Source organism: Manis javanica, chromosome 6 (assembly GCF_040802235.1).
Source record: "Manis javanica isolate MJ-LG chromosome 6, MJ_LKY, whole genome shotgun sequence".
Taxonomy (NCBI): Eukaryota; Metazoa; Chordata; class Mammalia; order Pholidota; family Manidae; genus Manis; species Manis javanica.
Window position 1 is genome coordinate 62567351 of NC_133161.1, and position 14236 is coordinate 62581586.

Genomic DNA, 14236 nt, shown 5'->3' on the forward strand with positions numbered 1-14236 from the left:
AGGGATTCGGAGACAGTTTAGAAGTCTCAATTTTTTTCTGTAAATTCTTGAAAATGTATTTGTTATTTTATTAGGTATTATATATGTCTGGAAAGGAAAGAAAAAATACATATAACAATCATAAGAATACTGTAATTGAAAAATCAAATAACATGAATATTTATTTGATTTCTGATGATGATTTCTATAATACTAAATAACTTGCTCCTCTAAAATAAAAAAAATTTACATGACAAACTGTGATAACTTATATAAGGCACTTTTAAATTTTCTAACAGATAAATGAGAGGCTAGACTATGAATACAATTTATATATTAAATTAATCCTCATCTGTACATATATGCATAAATACTTATTGGATTTCTTATTTATTGATTTCTATATATAACGAACACATTAAAGGCCCTGTGGAAAAAGCATAGTCCCTGACTTAAAGGAAGCTTTTGATTTCATTGACAATATAGAACTCTTCTACATAGACCAGACAACACAAGACTTCCATGATTCAATAACAAGATTTAGTGGTAAACCAAAGAGATCCTGAGAAAGGAAGGGAAAAACCAGTGTGGGAGCCTAGTAGGGAAAATCTTGTTGAAAGGAAGTTGGAAGAGATGTTTTTGAAAAAGTGGATGCAAAAAAGAAGCCAAAGTGAGGATCAGAGGCATCAGGAAAAGTCTTAAATGGCCATGAAATTATGTGTTGTTCAAGAAGAAAGTGGGAACCAGGCCACTGAAGCCCAGTGTGTGGAAAACAAGTCAAGACAGGAAGTTGGAAAGGAGAATGGAGACAGGTTATAGAAGACCCAATCAGACTTATTCATATATAGAGATATAATTTTTAGTTTTTGAACATGAGTAGTGGGTTTCATGGTATAATGAAATGACATTATAATTTAAATGGGTTTTAAATGAGCGAATCTGGTTTGGATACCCGCCTTTGCCACTTAGGAGCCAAGTGACCTTAGGTGAGCTACTTAAGCTCTCCAAGTCCTGGTTATAACACCTGGGAGATGTTCTGTGGTGCAAATGACGTGAAATATGGTAAAGTGCTGTATGTTTTGTGAACTGTGGTCCAATTGATATATTATTTATTGTCTAACCTATAGTGATTATCAGTTCTTGTGGGAAAGGCATTTTATGCTGCATATGGTCAGCCTCTGGTAAATGTTTTAATTTGCCATACTGAAAGTAGCCTTTCTTAGAAGTTTGTGTGTCAGTATAGGAAAAGTACTTAGGACATGATGAAGGAAAACTTACTAATATAAATTTCTAACTGATTGTTAGTTATTGAATATTTGCCAATGAATTTACTGATAATTGTTTTTAAATGCTTCAGTGTGTCATTAAGCACCACATACATTATTTTAAGCAAGCATTATTTTTTCATTCTGTAGAGGTTTTTCAAGTAACTACAATATGCCAGGCACTATTTTTTTTTATTAAGGTATCATTGATACACAATCACATGAGCAACATTGTGGTTACTGGATTCCCCCCAATATCAAGTCCCCACCACATACCCCATTACAGTCACTGTCCATCAACATAGTAAAATGCTATAGAGTCACTACTTGTCTTCTCTGGCCAGGCACTATTTTAAATATAAAGGATATAGCCATAAGCAAGGAAACCAAATGAGACAGACAAGGAATTTAATGATCGCTCTAATCTGTCAATGAATGTGATGGATCAATGGAAGGATACAGGGGGATTGAAGAAAGCGAAGATGTGACATCATTTTGGAGGACACAAAAGTGGGCAAGTTAGAAATATATAGAATTTGTAGTCAACAGTGAGTACCCATTTACGTATGTCTTTAAAAAGGGATTGCTCAACACTGTTGCCAGTGTTTCTCTAGCCCCAGCAGCTGCCTGAGTTCAGGAAAAGTGTAAGAAAATAGTTGATTTTGATTAGGGCTAGGGCCTACTTTTCCAAGAAAGTACAAGAAAGGGAGAGAAGAACAAGAAGTCAAGGGTATTTTCAAGTGAGTTATTATTATAAAATCGACTGTGGAATCCGAGTCTGGTTGGGATGAAAGGCCATGAAGGGGGTGGCAGACAGAAAAAGTGGTAGGGAAAGTCGTTGGACAGTCTCAACTGAGTCTGAGAAATTCTAGTAAGGTGAGAAAGAAGGTTAGGAAAAGAGCCAGGAAGTAAGATGTTTAAAGATGAGCATGTCTAGGTATTAATGATAATAACAAGGGATGAACAGAAGAGCTAGTAATTAATGTGAGATGCAGGGGAAGGTCACTGAAAGTGTGGAGGTCCAGCCATTCAGAGCCCAGTGCTGTGGATGGGTTACCACATGGCAGCAAAAGCTACCAAAGCCATGGCAGGGGTAGGAAGAGAAAGGATGACAGTGAGGGATGTTCTAGGGTCGCTAATTAATGAAGCATTGGTAGGTAACAGCCATCATATGGAGAGGCCAGGTGTTCCGATGAATGCACTGTAGAAGGGTTAGAGGGTGGAACGGAAAGAGAGACTGAAATAGGGCTGTGCGTGTAGATAGTGCAGTGAGTCCAGGTGAGTGGTGGATATGGTGCTAGTTTCCTGTGGTGAGGGACAGGCATATGAGGGGCAATGGGTTCAGCTGGGGTGGTCTCTGGGGGAGGTTAGCTAACTGCTGTAAGTTAAACTGCAAGGTGCCACTAGGATGCTATGCTCCCCTGGAGCTCCTGGGTTGTGTCGGCCAAGCAGTGCAAGAATGCCATCTCACAAGTCTGCTGTCCTGTAAGCAAGAGGTGCAGCTGTGTCTGGCTGAGCACAGCCATCTCCCCAGGAGCAGATCAGCCCAGCCTTTTCTGTTTGGAAGCTCTATGCTGAATCCCCTATAACAAAAGGCTTTCAGAAATCCTAACCCTAAGCACTCAGACTTAAAAAGAATAACTAATTGTGTATTGAGGAAATAAAGAAAGCCTCGGGGGTGGTAGAGAGGGTTGCTGTTGGACAACAGTGCCAAGATGTTTTGTGTGCCTGGAGAAGCCTTTTCTGTTTGGCCTGTAGACTGTTGTCACTGAGAATGAGGATGTAATGGTGTTATAGAAAACTAGCTTTTTATTGGAAGGGAAATAAAGCAACGATGTGTGGTTAAGTTTTTCTCATTATTTGGTATGGAATGGGAATAATCCAGTGTAATTGAAATTACACTAACTTTCACATGCAATTAAAAAATGTTAAACAAAGTTGAATGTTCAAGGACAGATAATGGCAACAGAAAATTAATTCAAGGATGGAGTGGGTCTTTTAAATTTCATTCTGCAGGCAAAATCTAAGTTTTATAAGAGTTTTGAACTTAGGAAAGTGTGAAGTTACCCCCTCCTTTTTAAAATCACTTTAGAGGTAGAATTGTACTGTAGTATTGCAGAAAATGGAACAGAATAGTTTAGCATTCCAAGAAGAAGAAAAGCGTTCTTAGAAATGGTATTCATCCCTCTCTCAAGATATGTCTTGAAAAATCAATGCTGATGAAGATCAGTATTGAGTAGAGAGTAGTTTTAATCCTTAAACTGGTGCACTTGTTAACTTTTCTCAGATTTTAATAAATTTTTACAAAGGGCTTTTTTTAAAAAAATAGAAAGTATTTATGCATATAAATTACTTGTAGCTTTCATCTTAAAGAAATCCATACTTCTGATCAAATAATGCATTTGGCTGCTCAAATTCTGTTCACTCCTTTTTTCTTTTTTACTACCTTTATTGATTTGAGACCTAGAAGGGATATTGCAGAGACATCTATTCTACCTTGATGCCCTTAAGCAGTACTACACTAGAATTACCCCCAAAGACATGAAAACTGCCTTTACATTTTGCTTCTTGAATGAAACATTTCCCTTTCAATTTTTTATCACCGTGCTATTCCAGCCTGCCATCCATCCCACTTCAGCTTAACAAATCTTAGTTTTGCTTGCCCTTTAACTCCTTCTATCAGTTAATTTCTCTGGTGAAATTTATCTTGAATGTTTTAAGATGTCTGAAAGTGCTGTAACCACATGAGTGATTATATACCCTCTGAATCTATATGCTCCATTATCACATAATTATTTTCTGAATATATAATCCCTTTTGTCTATCTCCATGCCAGATAGGTATTTTTCAAGAATAAACACTACAAGAATATTCCTTTATTCCTCATGCTTATTTCCAATCAAAAGGATGATATCTATTTTTTATTGATCCTCAATGCACAGATCTAATACCCATGTGCTTATTACTATAAGGAAAATGATTTTAAGAAAATAGAAGATGCTAACTAATAATCTAATTGAGAAAAAATGAAATAAATGTCCACACATTCAGCAAATATTTCTTATGTCCTTACTATGTGTGACTGTTCTTCTAGGTGCTAAAACACTAAGATAAATGGAAGTTCTCTATGTATATTAAGCACATATAATAAATTGGGTGTAAATACATACAGGAAACTATGTAGGCTGTAAAATTTCAACCTTGCCATCTTCAGTTATTAGTGAGGAACCTTCATTTTTCTTTTTTAATATGTGCTGCAGCTTCCTTTTCATCTGTACTCTTAATCTGAGAGCTTTATAACTTGGCTGAGCTCACTGCTATCTCTTAGAGCATGCAAATTATTTCTTAACTTAGATTTGAGAAGACAATGAACCTCCCCACCCTCCCCCATCAGAAAGAAACACGGGTGTCATGACACTTCCCGTGTAACCCCATTAAACTTCCTCTGCAGGAGGATTTGGAACATTCTGCTTTAATTGGGTCATAGTCTCTGTGCTGTGGGCTGCACAAAGTTAAGGTATTTGAACTTTTTATAAGAATAAATGGATTGCCATTGTGGAATCAGTTATGGAAGAGAAAAGAGAGTCTTATATATCAAGGGCAGATTTGTGGAGGCTGTGAGAAGGCACTTAGAATGTCTCAGAGTTGTACATTTGTGCAGGTAACATTTTTGCTTTCAAGTCAATAAACGAAGTAGAATTGAGAGGCTAACCTTTGATTCCTGCTTCTGTATGTGAACAGCTGTGCCTATCTTCCAGGAGGTATCAGATAGTCAACAGCCAGGAGCTGCTGTCTGTAAGGTGCCGCCCAATTCATCATCCTCTTCAGTCTCCAGAGCCCTTCATCTCAATTTCATGTCTCTTTTCTATCTGCGGGATGAGAACGGTTGGAGAGTTATCGACTCTTAAGAATTTTGACTGCCTGGGAAGCAAAGACCTGCTCTTCTATGGTCTTACCTTCTTTTCCCTGTTAAAAAGCAAACAAACACCTTCCTCCTTCCCCCAGTAGTAACAAGTGATAAGAATGGCCATTTAGTTTGTATACTCTTTTGAAAAGATTAAAGACAGACCATGAACTTAAAAAAAAAGAAAACTAATGAACAGTGTGAAAGAAGGATGGAATCAGGTATTAAATAGGGGTGGGGCAGGAGAGAAGAGAAAAACGATACTATAAAATCAAAGTTAAGGTAGGCTCCTGAAACTGAGAAGAAAATTAGAGAGAGAACAAAGGAAAAATGGAAACAGAGTGGATTCATAACAGATTGTCAAGGGAAACAAAATTTTTCCTAGCTCTAAATTATTCAAGGAATTTATCACATGGGCCTTAAAATAGGGGTCATTGGACAATATAATGGTTGGAAACTGCATTAGCAATTTTATTAAAAGTCCTATTGACATTTCTAGATCTCTCCTAGATAAATGATATTTAATGTGTTAGAGTTGCAGCTGGCATTCAAATTCAAACTACTCTTTTTAAAACTAAAGAAAAGTCTGTGACAATATTTTCAAACACTCTAATTCCCTGCTTCCTACTACCTCCAGCCTCTAATTCCCTACTCATTACCGGTAGTATTCCAATTACACACTAAAATAATTAATACAATCATTAATAGTACATGTTTTCCCCATAATGGGAATAATCCTAAAAAGTTACGTATGAACCCTGGAATCTTAAATTGGGACAGGACATACAAGGTCATCTATTCCAGTAAATTTCAAACCTGGCTGCTCATCAATTCCCCAACAAGCTTTGAAAAATCAGATTTCCAAACCCAGCTCCCAAAGATTCTGATTAAGTTGTTCTTGGAATGGGGCTGAGAAATCAGTTTTGTTTTTGTCTTTGTCTTCTTAAAGAAATTCTCCTACATTGTCAGACACTTAAGATCACTAATCTGATCCATTCTCCCATCTTATACAGGAATATTCAGTCCACTTTTCTGGGAGTCAGTTACCCAAGCACGCTGAGGAATACCCTGACTTCATGAGAAAGAGTGTTCTATTTATGGAAAGTTCTAATTGTTAAATTACATTTTCCTACTACATTGGAATAATTTTAAGAATGTTTCATTTCATTTCTGATTAAACCTTCATTGTTAGAGACTGCTAACTCCTCTGAATTTCCCTATTCTTGTGTCTACATAGCAAATATTTAATGATTGTGGAAAAAAAGGTAAATGCATAAGAAGAACTCTATTAAAATAGTTCTTTAGGGAATTCTTTTGTAAGTGAAATTGTGCCATGTGGCTATTCATCCTTAAAGTGTATGTATTATAAGTTATAATATTTTAAAGTTGACAAGTCTTATGCATTCTCTTTCAAATGCTAAAAATATGGAATATCTTTATATCAATAATACTGTTAAGTTGGTATCTCTATTGAAGGCATATCTTAATCATTTCCATTGGCTTATTAAACATAATTTGGAGTTATTTACTTATAGTAATGTGTGCTAGTTTGAATGCTTCTCTAAAAATTCTGTCCCTAGGAAACCACTTTCATTTCACTACTTACAGCCCTGATGTTTAGATGCAACCTGAATTGAAGGTCTTAGGCTGTTTAACATGAATAATAAATGACTAGAATAATTTACAAGTTATGCATTTCAAATTAAGTGAATAAAAAAGAAATAAAATTTCACATTAAAACATTGAATATATTCTCCTAAGAAAGATTCATTAGATGTGCATGAGTCCCATGTGGTAAACAAGGTTCTGTGAAATGGCATGAACATAAACTTAAGGTAGAGTAAAATAAATTAATTAGATCTGTCATATTTCTCAAGGGGAAAGAAACATACAAAAGAACAATGACTTTGTAACTGCACATTAGGAAGGCTAGTTGACTATGGAACTATTTTCTCCATTCTTCACATTTTTTAATATAAACTGGGTTTTCAATATAAGCAGTCTTCGGGAGAATTTAGGAAATGATTAGACTAGATGAGGCCTCTCATGCAGGGATGTCAAAGTATATGTCGCTGGAGGCAATGTGACTTCTTCACACAAACTGATATTTGGAGATGCTTTTATCAGTGCGGAGTGCAGAGGTTAAAAGGCTGCCTCATTCCAGGGGACCCCGGAGTCATGAAGCAGACTCGGCACCGGGTCATCATTCAGCTGCCAGCCAATGGCGGCAGGGACTGTGCGGATCCTCTCTATGAAGAGAAGGCCTGCGAGGCCCCTCCAGTGTGCCAGAGCTACAGGTACGAGAGTTAAAAAGCATGGCGAGCAATGCACTAAGGTAATACTTCAAGTCCACATTCTTTCCAACGATGAGAAAAAGGGAGCTAATCTTGTCCCACAAGCTTGAGGAGTTTGGGATGTTTATGGCTGTTATGTGCCATCTTATGCCTCCTTAGTAGAGCCTCTCTGCTACAGAAGTCACCTCCAGGGACACAAACACTTGTTAATTTCCAAACTGTATTATTAGCTTCAGGAGATGGGGGAGATTTTTTACATTGATATAAACTATAATGAATGCAGAAAAGTGGTGAATAATTATGAAACACATATGCTCTGGGAAGCAGTTCTTTCCCACTTAGAGGAATAGCCTAAGCATTCCTCCCCTGGCTCCAAAAAGCACCTGTTCCTCATAAATGCTGGCATTCTGGCTCTTAAAATGACATCTTCATCTCAATGATGCTAGTAAAATGTCTACTCTGTTCATTTGTGACCAATCTCAAAGAAAATTGAGATTATTGATACTGTGTATCACCATCTTGATAATTATTAGAGAAAATTTGCTGCATAACTGTTAAAAGAAAGTACTTAATTGAAACTTGATGTGTTATTTAGTTGCAGCCCTGCCAACAGATGAAATATTATAGCATCAATTGATGGAATGTGTGATCACAAAATAATAATTTAAATGAAATCGATGGTAAATTTGCCATCTTAATTTATCTGTATTTAATTCTGAGATGACAAACAGTATAATTACATGTTTATGTGATGAACATTGATAACTATTAGCCCAAACTGATTTATTTAAGGTATTTGTTTTCATATGGTGTGTTATAATTGCAGTTTATGACTTGCCCCTATAGTGCTAACCAGAAGAAAACTAAAAGTCTAATAACTTGAGTGTAGTTTAATTACTTGAATATAAAATAATACCTCATTCAAGTGGGATGTATCACTTTTGGTACTATCTGGAGCATCTGCTGGCAGTTCTAATCATTAAAAAGACTAAATGCTAACTGTACAGTCCATTCCTACAGAACTTGGCCACAATGGACTCTTATCCCCACTGCAATGGAAAGTACTTTTATATTTAATGTTGCTTTTTATAATGCCTTGATGGAGATCAAAATTACTTTTAGATTGGACTGAGCATTGTTATATAAATTGTTTGCAGTGATCAAAGTCACATATATTTGCATGCCACTGTATCTCTGTGACTGGCCTGGCATTTTTGCTTCCTCTTCATGAGGTTTCTGTTCTTTTCTTGCAGGTGGAAGACTCACAAATGGCGCAGGTGCCAGTTAGTCCCCTGGAGTGTGCAGCAGGACAGCCCTGGAGCTCAGGAAGGCTGTGGGCCTGGGCGACAGGCAAGAGGTGGGCAGCCCCTTCCACTCTTGATCTGCTTTTCATTTTTCCACTATCATTGACTTAACCAACAGCACGAGGAGTTTGTCCCTTTGATGACATGTTTAACAGAGGAGGGCAGATATTAATCTGCTCCCCCGCATTCTCCCTAACACCAGAACACAGAAATGCATCTTTTTTACTCGTGTCCTTTGTTCCTTGACAATAGCCCACAGTTCCTCTGGTTGAAATTGCCCCTCATTCATATCTAGGAGATAACCAGACCAAGCATTTGGGAGAATTATGACATAGATTGCACACTGCAGCTCATTGGTTGTTGTTAGTTTTGGGATTGTGGCGTTCCTTAACACTTTCCTCATCACTTTAACAATAAGATCCTTACATCCTTGCCCCTATGCATTATATAGTGCATGCATATAATGTTAATATAATTGCTTAACTTCCCCAGAAATCCTCCGCAATGACATCCCTAAAACTGTCATGGCTATCCCCAATTCTGTTCATCTTCGGTACTGATCTTTAAATGGTAGACTTGTGTACTTGAAACCTACTATATGTGTACTGCAATCTGTCTTCATTACTAGATAACATGAAATCTTGCAGAAATGAGTGATAGAAATGTTTCCAACTTGCCATGGTTAATTACTAGATATCATGGGTAATAACTTACATTCCATGCTTTGGCACATGGTGTTTATACATGTAGCAAATTCAGTCTTTAGAGAATACATGATTGTTTTTACTCATATTGACTTTGAGCATGTAGTTCCTGCTACATATTTAAAATGTTGCAGAATATGCAGTCAAATATTTGGCCACCCTTTGTTTGATTCATACAAACATGTTTTTCTCTCTTCTATGAAGTTGTATATTTGATAATGATGCAAAAGTCTGAATGTACAGAATACAATTCCAGTTTTTGTGTTTGATTGGGACCCTCTTTACGTGAAAAGATTGCTTTTTTGAATTGAGAGTAATAGCTTCTCTTTTATTTTTATAATCATCACTTTAGAAGTCTACATTTGAAACATAAAATTTAGTTCACAACTAATATTAACAACCCAGTGACTTTTAGGAATTGTTTTTTTTATGCTTAACTTTTATTCTGTATTCTCCACCATCAGCTTTGGCTAAAATAATATGAACTATTTCTTTCTATGGTTATAGAGACTTAGATATTTAGAATTGAAAGTCTCCATTCTCCCCATTTCAAACCATTCATGGAGAAATTGAGTGACACGAACTCTTGTCATGCCCTGCTAATTCCTCCTTGAGCCAAAAGTACATTTGCGTACAATTTGGGTCCTACATAGAGTTTATAATAAAACAGGTATGAATTTAGTCCTAGTTCTTTCTCTAATAGTGGGAGTGTTATTCATCCCTTCATCCTTCTGGGTCTATTTTTTTAGATGGGAAAAAAAAAGAAAAGAAAAGAGGGTTGGGCCAAAGGATCTTTTAGGATTATTCCAATGTTCATATTCTACAATCTAGGTCCAAGTAACACAGGCATCAGAGTGTATAAAGAAGTCAGGCAAAACAGGTGAAAGCCATGTTTTTCTAGGATACATTGGGGGATCTGAGATACGTTATCAGTTGCACAAAGTGTGGCAACAGCTTTTAGTTCCAAACTCTGCTACTTATCAACTGCATGACCTTGGTTTATTTATTTCCTCCCCCCGAGGCTGAGAACCTAATAAATCTCCCAGTGCTTTGCACATATCACATCTTCTTAAATGTGAATTCCTTCCTGCTTCCTGTTAGATCGTAGCCTCAATGTGTGCACACACAGATCACAGTAGGCATGAAAGCGACAGTCTTAACGTGCACCTTTGTTTTCTGACACACAGTCTGTATAAAAGCTGTTCGTTCTGTGGTCACAGGTAATCTTTTCATTTCCAAATCTGAAAACCTCTGTTGAGTCCTCATCCTGCAGGACCGCTTGGTGGTATCTAATACATGACCCACTCCCACTGTGGAGAAGGGTCTTCAGCTTCCTCAGGCTACTTTCTCCTGCCTTTGTGGTTGTTTCATTCGTGGTTTCCTATTATTGGTGCCTCTTCCTCTGGCTGTATATGAATAGTACTTCCTAATCTTACCACACACATCCTACGTACTCTATCTCCACAATCTTTTCCATTTTCAGAATATCTTGGAAGAGAAAATTGCATTATGATTAGTCATGTCTGCATAAATATGCTTACAAGAGGCCCCTTTAATTTCCATATGAAGATAATCATTTTCTTTCTTGCCTTGATAAAGATTTTTTTTCCCTCAGTTTATATTCCTACAGAAACAGGAAAATTAAGAGTGGAGAAATATCTTTGGCTAATAACAGAAAGGTAAATTTTCTTCCCTTGATAATCATGGCTGTTCCAGAATTCTGTATGGTTGACCTGTCAGAGTCTTGCTGTCTTCAACTTTGTCCTTATCTGGTCAGAGACTAAAAAAAAATGCCAACTTTTGCTGTTTTTAATGATTAAAACAGTTGTTTAGTAAGGATTAGCATCCATTGGCAAAGATTATAGAGAAGCTACTCCCTGTCTTCCTAATACATCTGACTTTCTAATCCCAGTCAACTCATTTAGCTGTGATTGCATTCGAAGACTGGGCAGAAAGAGCCATGAGTGCCAGAAGAGGATGAAGATGTTCAAGCCAGGGAGCTTACATTGGGATAGGGAAATGACATCACTGGTAACATTCCCCAAATAGGAGTGCGATGACAGGAACTGATCCATGGAAAAAGCAATCGTTTGAAGCTAAAGCATAAGAAATACCTAAGGATGATCGGGCACTTGACTTATACTGTAATATCAGAATAAGTAGAAGGAGAAAAGGATACAAAATAAGATCAGTTTTATAAGCTAGGTATTTGAGGTAAGAAAAACAAAAACAAATGTGTTCTCAGAAAAGTAGGTAGACTGAAGCTCTGACAATGTGAGCTGGAGCCTGGACTAATTTTGCAGAGGGCTGTAAATGTCAGGATCAGTATGGTAGACCTTGTTCAGTAAGTGGTAGGAGCAAGGACCTGATAAAAGCAGTGTTTTATCTGTCAGTGTGTACAGAATAAATTAGAAAGATAAGACGCCTGGGCCTGGGTACCGGCTAGGACACTGTTGTCGCAATGTGAGGTTGAAGTAACAGGGACTCAGACTGGAACCCCAGTAGTGGGAATGGGCAAAAATAAGTGGATTTTCAACATATGACGGAGGAAAATAATTTTAGGACTTAGTGGCAGACAGTGGAAGCAGAGACAGAAATAAATGAGTCAAATATGGTAATACGATTCTTTAGCTCCAATATTTTCAGTTTGAGAATAATTATGATATTGGTGAAAATTCGTAGATATGAAGTAGAGCTAATTTTAGAAATTATGTTTTGTATATTAGACACTACAGGTGATGGCAACTGAGGCAGCTGGAAATACCCACACATTTGAAATGTAGAAATGTAGCTACAGTGATAGCTCAGGAGAGCAGATAGAAATTTGGGTAACATTTCCATAGAGGGATTTGATGAAGCCATAGGAAAAGCTAAGATCTCTCAAATACATTGTATATAGAAGGAAAAGTGGTTATTGTATTTTTCCATTAAAAGACTTCTTTTTTTCTCTAACCTGTGCCCCTTTGTATACTTTCTAAGCATTTCTTTTACCTGAAGAACTTAAATTGTATTGACTTTAAATTACTATTTCCTTGCTTGAGTTAGAGATGACACCAAATGAGCTAAAATATGAGATAGCAAACTTTACCACTCTATGATTCTAAAGATAGAAATTTTTATTGCATGGCCTTTATCAAACTTTTGGTCTAAATCAGTGGTCAGCAAACAGTGGCCTGTGTGCCAAATCCAATCCACAGCTTGTTTTTTGCAATTAAAGGTTTATTGGAACACAGCCACGCCCATTTCCTTACCTGTTGCCTACAGCTGTTTTCATTAGATGGAGCAAAGTTGAGTAGTTGCAACTGAAACCATATGGCCCACTATCTAGCCCTTTATAAGAGTTTGCTAACCCCTGGTCTAAACCTTAAAACAATGTAATCACTGATAGAGTCACAATTTCTAATAGTACTAAGCTGTTGTTCATGCTGTAGGTTCAGAAAATCCCGTAAGTTTATTTGGGAAGCTTATCTGGTCACTTAGGAAGAAGTTTGTGGATTCAGTTCATCAATCAAGGAACTAGTTAGCATCTGAGAACAGCAGACTTTAAAGACTGTCACAATATGAAACATATGCCTTTAGGAGTAAATTGCAGCATTCTTTAGGGAGTTTAGAAATAAAATTTTGACTCTAAAATCTTTAGTAAAAATAAAAAAGAGTTAAAGATGAAACGAGATAATACATGGAATATGGAAGACAAGAAAAAAGGGCCTCATAATTCCTCTGTCATGCAGATGATAAATCATTCCCAAGAACTGGGCATTATGAATTCATTTACTAAGTGTGCATAGAAAGGAAAGCCTGTGTGTGTGTCTCATATTAATATGCACCACTCAGCAGAACACTTACAAGGTCAACTATTATGCTTCAGTTTTCTCAGATTACTTGAATCTTCCATATTAATAGAAAAATAGAACTCTAAAGTCTCTTTCACTAGCTTACTAGCCAACCATCCTAGTCCTCCCTTTAGTTAGTCACTGGACCTACTATGAGCCACGTGTTATCAAAAAAGTGGTCATTACAAACAAACTTTCATTCTTACTATTAATAAATAGCTTAATTGTCTCAACTGTAGGAACTGTCTGTAATAATGCATTTCAAAGGATTTGGGAAGTCATTATGTACACAGAGACTCTTGAACAAATAACTACTTACCATCCCAGCATAGACAGCTCACTGTAAAGCAAGTTAGTGAGAATCAGCCAAACCCTGCAATGAGTTAGAATAACACAGGCATAAGATGATAGGAAAGTTCTATTCCAATCAGGTAAATGCAGTCTTGACCAAGTCTACATTCTGTATATTTCAAATGCTTTCTGAACTATTATACTAAGAACACAAATCACCTTAAAAGATAATCAGTATACTCCTAATAATTAATTCAAAAAATATATAGGACTTTATGTGTTTATTTACAACCAATTCCTTTACATTTGAAAGGAAAAGTGAAATAATGGTGAAGCAAATTTTGTATCAGTCCTTCCCAGAAACACCAATAATTTTTGTGCAATGTTCTGTAAATTGGATTAGCTAGTCTGCTATAAACAGGATCTTTTCTTTAAGTCCATCAAGTATTTTGATAGAAACATAGAAATATTTTGTAAAATAAATGCTTAAAACTGTGTTAATACTTGTATCAGTCTGCTTGGGCTACTATAACAAAATACTGTAGACTTGGTGGCTTAAATAATAGAAATATATTTCTCACAGTTCTGGAGGCTAGGTAGTCCAAGATCAAGGTGGCAACCAATTCAGCTCCTGGTGAGATTTCTCTTTCTGTTTTGCAGAT

General features: G+C 36.7%; 1 protein-coding gene across 4 annotated transcripts in view; it reads left to right on the top strand.

Annotated features, from left to right (window-relative positions):
* THSD7A (thrombospondin type 1 domain containing 7A) overlaps window positions 1–14236 on the top strand; it is a 435849-nt gene that overhangs the window by 363265 nt on the left and 58348 nt on the right. For all 4 annotated transcript variants that reach the window (XR_012132273.1, XM_037019842.2, XM_073238769.1 and 1 more), the window contains 2 exons: window positions 7313–7445; window positions 8696–8799. Coding sequence is in view for 3 of the 4 variants with exons in the window: in XM_037019842.2 (XP_036875737.2) it covers window positions 7313–7445; window positions 8696–8799 (237 nt within the window). In the remaining variant the exon portion in view is untranslated. The remainder of the gene's footprint in view (window positions 1–7312; window positions 7446–8695; window positions 8800–14236) is intronic.